At 40.4% G+C, this 10,663-nt stretch overlaps 1 protein-coding gene across 1 annotated transcript in view; it reads left to right on the top strand.

Annotated features, from left to right (window-relative positions):
- LOC101850422 overlaps positions 1 to 8,347 on the top strand; it is a 53,213-nt gene extending 44,866 nt beyond the window's left edge. Inside the window, exons 3-4 of the mRNA XM_035970553.1 lie at positions 2,759 to 3,110; positions 6,300 to 8,347. Coding sequence (XP_035826446.1) covers positions 2,759 to 3,110; positions 6,300 to 7,127 — 1,180 coding nt within the window. The 3' untranslated portion in view covers positions 7,128 to 8,347. The remainder of the gene's footprint in view (positions 1 to 2,758; positions 3,111 to 6,299) is intronic.
- The last annotated feature ends 2,316 nt before the right edge of the window (positions 8,348 to 10,663 follow it).

The following is a 10,663-nucleotide window of genomic DNA, read 5'->3' as shown; positions in this document are numbered from 1 at the left end:
CCCCCTCTCTCTCTCTCTCTGTCTCTCTCTCTATCTCTCTCCCTCCCCCCCTCTCTCTATCTCTCTCTCTCTTCCTTTCTTTCCTTCTTTCTCTCTTTTACTTTCCCCCCATATTTCTATAAATGTACAAATATATCAACTAGACAGTGACACAAATATTCTGAGATTTTTTTTCCTCAACACTTTTTATATCCATTTGAAAATACGTTTCTGTGTGGATTTTTCTTTAAAAAACGCCGTTTAAAGGCACAAAAAAGAAGAAATTTTCAGTTTCCAAGGACTCTCAAGCCAAGGAAATCATCAAACTTTCGCGGCCATTTTGTAGCAATTCTACCCCATCTCCTTCTATTGCAAATATCTCGACTTGTTACGATAGATGGAATTTTTTTTTCATTGAAAGCAAGACAAATGAACAAGCTATAATATTATACCAGTAACTCCACATGCTTAAAAATTGACGCTGGATCGCCTGATTCCTCCGCGTTGTCACACAATTGATATGTTTGTAGCACCTAATAAGACTCATTAGTTGGGTGTGCGTTGCAAAAACTTAGTGTCAGTGAGCGCACATTCGATTTTCTATGTTCGTCGTCTTCTGTACTGGTCAGTGGAAAGACTGCCGTTGCCAGTCGGTTGTTTTATCTAGAAAAAAAGCGACGTTAGAGTATCTGGTTGATAACCAGTTAACGAGCAGGTGGACAAACACACAGACAGGCAGAAAGCAGACAGCGTTTTGTTCCCATAGCTTTTAGTTTAGTTTTAGTAAGAGTTTTACGGCACTTGCAACTCAGGTCATATAAGTGCCGAAGATTAGAGGTGTTACAAAGAGTAACATACATAAAAAAGGAGGAGGAGAGATAAGGACGATAGATGTTTGTTAGAAAAGAAGGGGCAAACCACACCAAAGCACCCGCCAACCACCCACTGTATTAAACGAACCGTTTTGTCAGTTGCCTTCAAGCCAATGTACTTAGATATTAGACACATAAAGAGTATGAATTCGAATTATTTCATTTTAGTTTTTAACCAATGTTTTCACGCAAACGACATTATTTGGTATATTATTCCCCCCCCCTTTCATTTTTGTTTCTTCTTGCGAAAACTCAGTTTTTTAAAAATTAACCTCATTGTGTCCCGAAAGCGGGTATTTGAAAACAACAAACTCTACACAGCGCAACGAATCAGAGATTGGAAAGCAACCCCCCCCCAAAAAAAACAAAAACAACAACAACAACACAAAAACACAAAAAAACACAACTGCAACCCAAAAAACAAAACAAAAAACAAAACAAAGAACAACATTTTACAAATGAAACAAAAGAAAAGCAATTTAAGGACAACACAATAAAGGATGATTTGAAGTGTTGAAGGGGGCGTACATCACTTGTAATTTACCATCATCTATAATCTATTTGTGGTGGCCGAATCTTGCTATTCAAAAGGCTTTTTAATGGCTTCATCGATCGACATGCAGTTTTCGCCAAAAGATTCTTTAAAATATTCCCCAGATCATGACACTCTTCGGTTTTTTTTTCCAGTTTTAAGACAGTTTTGCTGCAAAAAGCTAAATTTCTTTATTTCACCGCCAGGTTTGTTTATTCAAAGATAGTACAAGACAAGATGGGCCACTCAGCCTAAAAAGTGTCCGCAGGAAGTATGCTCTTTGCTTCAGATGGCGCTGCAGTCTGTTTTGAAGCTCTCTTTCGTTTTTCCAGAAGAAGAATAGGAATAGCACCTCCTTGCGTGCGCAGATCGACTGCTGTTCATCAGCAGTTCGGGTACGTTCAGTGGGGAGTTTTAGTTTTTATTTTATTTTAATGACCTCTCGCCCTTCATTCTAAAGTCAAATTAAACGAAGAAAACCATCTCCTTTTCCTCCGGAAGAGGTTTTTTGTCAGCGTAACCATTTTTAAAAAGCGTTCTTCCGAAATTTATCCCAAAACTTGCTAGTTTCACTTTGATTTTTTAAAACTCAAGTAGGGTAACTCTGTTCGCAAAGAGTGCGCTTTTGTGAAGAGGGCGCCACCAAATTTTGAGGACACTTTTTTAATTGGCTCAAAGAGAGAAGTGGCCCATCTTGTCTTGTACTATCTTTGGTTTATTTCAAGTCGCACTTCCGTTCGATACTATCGCGCATTATCGCGCAATACTGAGCACTATTTTAACTGTGCGACCCGTATAGATCTAGAATCATGTTTTCTTTTTTTTACTTGGTGCTAAATTCGACTGTGATCCTTTCGTTTGATGCCCACCGTCGCTTTTTCTGGACTCCTTTGTCAAATTCTTTTTTTTGCTACTGGAAACAATCAACACGCTTCTATACAACCACGAAAGCGGAATAGAGAATCAATCTATGCTTCTATTATATATTTGGCAACTTGGAAACACATGTGTCACTTTTCTCTCAAGATTTATTGCTCCATTCCAGTAGAGTGTAAATGTAGTAGACCAATGATATCCAGTTATGTTAATGCACCGATCATTCCTTTCATCGAAAGGGGGCCCAGCTAGTACAGTCTATGAGTCTATTCATGTGAATGGGGGAATTATTTTTCAAAAGTTGAAAGGGGAAAGGAGGGAGGAAGGGTTATAGGAGACAGATTTGTGCCTGCTAACGCAAGACTCTACCCATAAGTTTTCTTACTTCCATAATTTAGAGACAATTTTTTGTAGCCCGGGGAGGGGGTGTGGAATCACTTGCTGTTGTTTAGACATCGTTGTTAATCTGGTTCGACCGTACACCTTTCTGTTTCACCAGAGTAAATTTTAAGGGCGCCACCACCCTGGACAAGTTCCCTTTCATCTGGCACGACATGAAAAAGGCGGGCTACTTGACGTCATGGGCGAATGCCGCCCCTAAAAGCGCCCCCTTCAACTGGCGTATGCTCGGCTTTAAAGATCAGCCCACCGACTTCTATCCCCGCCCCTTCTACCTGGCGGCCACGCCTACTTTCAAGCGCTTCACCTCGCACTGCTTGGGTTCTCAGACTCAGAGCAAAGTGTGGCTCAACTGGTTCCGAGACATCTTCCTCATGTACCGGCAGCAGAGGAAATTTCTGTTCCACTTCATCACTGACATGAGTCATGACGATAATAATCTGATGACTCAGGTGAGTTTTAGAAGTCATATGAGTGGCAAAGATTAGGGGTGTTATAACAGAGTAACAAACACAAAATAGAAGGATGAGATATAAGGATGGCAAATGTTTGATAGGAAAGAAGGAGCAAACCACACCAGAGCACCTGCCAACTACCCACTGACTCTGGTTAACCGAAAGGATTTGTTAAAGTTAAAGGACACATCTCGAGACATAATATGATAGCCATTTACCTTTACCTTTGAGAAAGACTTATCGACTTCAAAATAACCCAAAGTAACAAGAGAACAAGTTATCTGCTTCAAAAAAATCTGCATTTTCTCTTAGAAGGGGTCCTATTAATGTTTTATAAACATGGTTAGGCTCATCACCCGGTGCCTTGCCGACTGGAGTGGGCGATCATGGACCTCCACTTCACTTCGTCTTGCGTTGCAGCAATTGTGTCTGTTGTTCTTGCTGCTCCTAGCCATGTTGTCATCTTGTTCAGTATCTTTTCCCTCTGTCTGCCTCTGCCCATCTTTCCATCAAACTTGCCTGTTGTTACAATATTCTCCAATACTTCATTCCGCATTGTGTGTCCGAAGAAATTTGCTTGTCGCTTCCTTATATTCGTCATAAGCTGTCTTCTACAATTTGCTTCAACCAAGACTTCTTCATTTGTTTTTCTAGCTGTCCATGGGATACGTAGCATGCATCTTATGAACCACAGCTATGTCGTCACAATTGTTATTTCCAGCTGTTTATCGATTGTCCATGCTTCGCACCCGTGTAACAGGATTGGCTCGAAGTAGCTTTTCGGTATTCTTTTTCTCGTTTCAAGTGACAGATTGATTTTTGTTAGTATCTGTTTCATTTTGTGGAAGGTTGATTTTGCTTGGCAAATGAGGCTTTTAATTTCGGTGTGACATCTCCCATTTGATGATATCATGGTTCCCAAATATTTAAAATGTTGTACTTGCTTGAGAGTTGTATAATTGATTTTGATATTGCTTGTTGGGGTTTGAGTTTTACTGCTTATCACCATTGTTTCGGTTTTCTTGATGTTTAGGCATAAGCCCATGTTGTCACTCTCTTTGACGATGACATTTAATAGATTCTGTAGGTGTTCTTCATCTTCTGCTATTAGGACTGTGTCGTCTGCATATCTTAGATTGTTTATATTATGCCCCCCTATCGAGATACCTGGCATTTCTTCTATGTGTCTCATGATATTTTCACTATCCAGAGAGAACAAATCTGGAGAAAGTACACATCCTTGTCTGACTCCTCTTTTAATGTATGTATTCGCTGATGTCGTTTTCTATTCTCATTGCAGCAGTTTGATCCCAGTACTTGTTCTTGATAATTCTTAAGTCCTTCCCGTCAATATTGAGGACTTCCAGCATGTCGATAATCTTGTCGTGCATAACTTTGTCGAATGCCTTAGTGTAGTCTATAAAACATAAATGAAAATCTTTCTGAACTTCTAGGGCGCGTTCTATTGTTGTTCTGATAATATAAATAATATATGGCATTTACAGTGCCTTTGCCTTCAATAAATCCACACTGTTCTTGGGCTATTTCTGGGAGAATTTTATTTCGTATTCTCATCATAATTATTCTGAGTAGTATTTTTGTTATGTGGCTCATGAGGCTGATGGTACGATGAGTTTCACATTCGTTTGCATTAGGTTTCTTTGGTAAAGCTATGAAGATAGATTTTGACAAGTCTGATGGAATATGTCCAGTGTCATACATGTTGTTAAGAAGTTTTGTCAGTGTGGTGACTCCAAAGTTCTTCTAACGCTTTATTCATCTCTGTGGTAATGTTGTCCGCAGCTTTCCCATTCTTCATCTTTCGTAGTGCCTTGATAACTTCTTCTTTCATGATTGGTGGGCCCTTGCTGTTATTTTCCACTCTTCTTTGTTCATCTCTTTTGTAGGTTAGGCTACCGGGCCCGTAATCGTCAGATTGCCGGTTCCAGAGTTCGAGCCTCAGCTCGGTCTGATGTTCTGTCCAAGAGAAAGACACTTTATATGAACCTTCTATTCGGCTATGTCCTGTCGGAGATGGACCTCAGTGATTGACATGGGAATCAATATACCAGCGTAAATCCTATAGTGCTGTCACAAATCCGTAGCGGAATTATTGTCAAATATCTCCTAAACTATCGAACATGTACTCGCCAGTTTTTGCACTATGACTTGTATCAATTTGTAAACGCTTGTTAGTTGTGTTCGAGAAAATTCCTTATTAAATATTAATTTTAAAAATCCGAGTGGTTGCTTTCTACAGATTTTAAAAGGTTTACAGCTGTGGCAATATCACTTTTAACAGCAAGTCCATCATTTTTTTTCTAATCTCGACACTATGTTTATTGAACGCATGTTTGATAACCTTTAGAGCAAAAATGTTTTCACTATAAAAGTAATTTCTTGCAGCAAATTTTGCTACTAAAAAGTGTCATTGGTGAGCTATGACGTTAGCCATATATGCGTATGCAAAATGCGTGAGAAAAGCGGGAAGTGCTGTAAAGAATCCCATTTTTGCATGACTGAGATTTAAATTATTTTATATAAATTTATGAAGAAAAGGTTTTGAATCTAGCCTCAATTGTTGTGGGAAAATGTGATTAAGTTAAGAAAATTTGATACAAACTTCTGTGCAAAGCATGCGTGGCATTGATTTACCAGTTAAAGAGATATTTGAGGATGCTTTGCGCCACGAATTTTTAATCGCACTATAATAGGTTCGTTTAGTGGTTTGTTTCTTTCTACTAATTTGTGAGTGTTGGAAATTCCCAGGAACGTTCAACAGCTGTTGAATCTCAATTTCTCTCGAAAATAGAACATACTCTGACCAACATTTCACAGAAGAGAATGGGAGTAGGGAGAGAGAGGGAGAGAGAACGAGAGAAAAGAGAGAGACATGGGTAGGGGAGAAGGGATGGGGGTGGGGCAGGGAGAAAAAGGGGGGAGGGGGAGCAAAAGTTCGAAAAAGAAAGAAAGAGAGCTAAGTCGAAGAAGGAGTTGAAAGGTCGATAAATGTTAATCTACAATGACAACAAACAATTTCCGAAAGATGCTCAAAAGTATTCTTTTTTAATGTATGCATGTTGTACGAGTTCATACATATTTATTGGTGCTATACGTATTTACGTGTTCACGGCATATTGTGTATTCAAGTATCCACATAATTACAAGGATTATGTTTCGTTTCAGATGGACGACGATATCCGAGACGTGGTGAAATTCCTACACGATGGCGGGTACCTCAATCAGACAGTCCTCATTCTGATGGGAGACCACGGAGCCAGGTACAATAAGGTACGATCGACATGGTCTGGCAAGCAGGAAGAACGCCTGCCCTACTTTTCGTTCCTCTTCCCGCCTTGGTTCGAGCGCAAGTATCCAGACGCCATGAGAAACCTCAGAACCAACACCAAACGACTGACCACGCCCTTTGACCTGCACGAAACCTTTAAAGATTTCTTAAAGTTCTCCGGTGCCGGAAAGGGAAATGTGTTAGCCCGCGGCATCAGTCTGTTCAAAGAGATTCCTTTGGAGCGCTCGTGTGAGCACGCGGATATAGCCCCGCACTGGTGCGCATGTCTGGCGTGGAAAAACGTGCCTGTGGGTGACAAGGACGTTGTGAAGGCCTTGGGCACCGCTCTCTTGACTATCAACGGTTTCACGAAGGAGTACCGTTCCTACTGTGCCTTACTGGCCGTCGCTAACGTCACCATGGCAACCAAGCTGGAAACGAGAGCGGAAGTGTTGAAATTCAAGAAAACTGACTCGAACGGGGGGATATATGCCATCGACATGAGCGACAAAAATAAAAACGAAATGGCGCTCTACCAGCTGACTTTTATAACGACGCCCGGCGGGGGTCATTTCGAGGTGACCGTCACCCAAGACGTAATCAAAGGTAGCTTTGACTTGACCGAGAAAGAGATTAGCAGGATCAATAAATACGGAGACGACCCGGCCTGCATCCTCGACAAGAACCGTCAGATCAGGCAGTACTGCTACTGCAGCAGATCTTGATGGACGTCGAGTGTGTGTCATAATTACTCTCCGGTTCGAGATGTGTTCCCACGTGTGTATCGCTGACACTGCTGGAAAAAATACTCGGAGAAATCAATTCTGCTGTCAACGAAATTGTTTTCAACTGTAAAATCTTCTTTTTTTTTTCTTTGTCCATCCAATAATTCGAATACGATGTGCATAGTATCAGTTTGCTAGAGCTAGTTAAACCAACAACCTTAATTGAATTTTGAATTTCCAACTTCCCGAAGATATTGCACCGGGTGACGCAAAAATATGTCCGCATTAAAATTCAAATAAGTCAAACAATTTTTACGTATTCAAATAAGAACTTTGGAATTTTCAAATCTATTTATTTGAACAAGGTGTGTCAAAATTGTAAAACAAATTGAACAAGGCATTTTAAATGGGTACTTTAAAACCCCCCACCAAAATTTGAGTTTTTCGAGTAAAAAGAAAACCTGGCAATTGATGCAGCAAATTTGTAACACGTTGACATGCTCAGTAAAAAGCCTTGACACTTTTGAATCAATAATTTAAACAGTTTTTACACCTACATTAATTAACATTAACGTTTTGTAAAAATTCGAATCAAAGAGATGCTTTTAAGTGATGTGCTCAACAACTTGTCCCTCTGACGGTAAACATTCATGCTCTCATTTTTTAAAGCAACGAATCACTTGCCCGCACTTGTGCTTGCAGGTCAGCGTAGCGAATTTGATTGGTAATGTTCTCTTTCAATGTGTTAATTGTTTAAGAGTGTTGCTGGTAAACACTGTCGATATGAAACCGCCTTAAAAAATCAAACAGGTTCAGGTCCGGGCTGTGAGGAAGCCACTCGCAAATCGTTGTGCTGCTGATGACTTGATTCAAGAAATTATTGTGGAGTCAAGTCTATGGAATCATTGGTTGTAAGGGATGTGGTTTCAATCTGCTGAAACTTTGCTGCTTCTTATTGCTGCCTCCTCCTTAAGCACTTCTCGGATTTGTTGAAAGGACTGTGACGTACCTTTCAATAATTGTCTCTTTGGTGGTCTTGCTTTTCTCCTCAAACCAGAGTGGATCAATAATTACATAACTACTGAGTGCCACCCAGGCTGTGCACGTCTCTTCGCATGACGTGGGCGCTCAAGGACACAAATCGGTAGGGTGTTTGATCCAGATTACAGACTTTTTAAGATTTGATTTGTCTACTTAAATTAAACCGTAATTCATCCGAAGACCGTACGTCTGTTTCGTTCACTCAATCTGAGTTTCTGTCAAACTGATAAACGAACCGCTAACTCGTGTCGGTGCGTGATGCGATGTCTTTATGGTTCAGTTTTTGTTTTACTGGTATACGATACGGATGCAGATCATGTCGCAATATTCTCTGGATGGACTCTTGCTTCAGGTTGCCTATCGGACGAATCAGCTGTCTCGCTGACATTTCATGATATTCTTCGATTAAATCCTTTGTATTACTGGTATTCCTTTCAGCCCTTGAGGTTTGTCGTCTCCTTGACAACGATTGAAGCTCACATTTTCTGAATTCAGGCGTAATGCTTTAAGTGTGCTAAGGCACATTATCATTGAAAAATATGGACGTGAAATGTGCACACTTTGTGTCCATAACGACGTCCTATGGAACTATCACATTTCAACACGTTTATAAATGTAGACATTGTTAAGGAAATGTAGACAGACTTTTTTTGCGGCCACCCTGTAGTAAATACCACATTATTATCATGAAGCAGTATCATACGGCACGGCACGGCACGGCACGGCACGGCACGGCACGGCACGGCACGCACGATACGATGCGGTACGATACGATACGGCACGGTGCTGTACGGTATGGTACGGGGTGGCACGATATGATATGGTAGGGGTCCTAGATGCTTTCAAAAAACAGTACTGTTATTTCCTTTACAACTGCACAAAGTATAAAGAGCCATGAGAATTTGAAATTGTAAACATTCCTCTTTCAAGAATAGCCCGTTCGGGATTCAAACCGAGTTCGACTGCTAGGTATCTATCAGGACGTCTGTCTGTCTGTCTCTTTGCATCTGTGTCTACTTTCTTTTTTGTCTGCGCTTTTCTTAATGTCTGTTTCTCTGCGTCTTTCTTCCCTCTCTTTGCCTGTTTTTCATTCTTCCTCTCTGATCTCTGCCCTCGCTTGTCGCCAACCCTGCGCTCCCCCATTCCCCAGCCCCATTTTCCTCACTCTTGCTTCGGATCAGTTTTTACCCGGTGGGCTAAGAAGAAATCAATCATGAACAAAGACAGCAAGGAGAAAGCCTCTTATCCTTCGGTAGCATCAATCTGTCATCTGGACCATTTTCACAGAGACAGCAAGGCCACAACATTGTTACCTGTTACCGTATTTATTGTAGCCTCTAAAAACAGGTCACTCAAAACGAGTGTTATCGTTGCACTGATTTTGGCACAGTCTAGAAGGACCAGTGGCATCTTAAGCAAATTTATTGAACGTTCTAGATTTCAAAACACTTTGTTGGTGGTTAGCGGGTACTTTATAAGGTTTATTCCCTTTTTTCCTATTTAACATCTAGCGTCCTGATTTCTCCTCGTCCTTTATTGTGTTAAATACTTTCTTGTAACTCCTCTAACCCTCGGCACTTGTATGGCCTAATTGTGTTGCAAGTGTTTTAAAACTCTTTCCAAACATAAAACAATAATATAATACTTTGGTGATCATAGTCACTGAACATTTTTTCACGTCAGTTAGCCCAAACCGGTCTAAGAATTACATCTTTTCTCACCAGTCCCACGTGCCATTCTTTGCAGACGGTTAGATGGTTTTTCTTTATACATCCTTATAGAACTGTTATTGTGACCATGTGCGTTTTAACTCCATAGAACAGGCAGTTGAAGAACTTAGGGTAGTAACGACTACAGCCACAGGGAAAATATCGAAGACTATAGACTTTCTTTTCCGTGATCATATGGACTAGTGCTGACTGCTATTGCCGCGTAAAACAGTTTGAAATAATACAGTGTCTCTAGTGTCATGACATAAACCGTTTCTAATTTTAAAATAAAAAGATCTTGATGGAATACTATATTAGGCAAACATTAGATCATAATTTTAAAATTGCGAATGGAAGATTGTGACTTATTATGCTATTTGCTCCCTGAACCCTTTAAGTTTGATCGCATTTTCTACTTTCCTCTGCTTCTCTCTTCATCAATATTTAGTAAGCGAAATTGTACGAAGCCTTTATTACTAGTACTAGTGTCTGTGCAGTCAGGACCAGACCCTTCGCTTTGTTTGCGGGAGACGCGAGTTCGATCACCACACAAGAAATGTATTTTGTCGAATACCTATACATTTTTCTACGGACGTGATAACTCATACAGCCCGATAGACGGTCCTGGCGCGTAGGTTCAAAGCACGCTCTTCCTAACTGACTAATAATGCGTCAGTGTCGACCGAAAATATTCACAGCTAAATTCTAATTGTTCAATGCTTTTTTTTTATCTTTCGTGTTTCTGAAAATATAAGTGATAACATGCTCAAACTTCAACAATAACAT

The sequence above is a fragment of the Aplysia californica genome, unplaced genomic scaffold (assembly GCF_000002075.1).
Source record: "Aplysia californica isolate F4 #8 unplaced genomic scaffold, AplCal3.0 scaffold00284, whole genome shotgun sequence".
In the NCBI taxonomy this organism is placed as follows: Eukaryota; Metazoa; Mollusca; class Gastropoda; order Aplysiida; family Aplysiidae; genus Aplysia; species Aplysia californica.
This window is presented reverse-complemented; position numbering and strand designations above follow the sequence as displayed.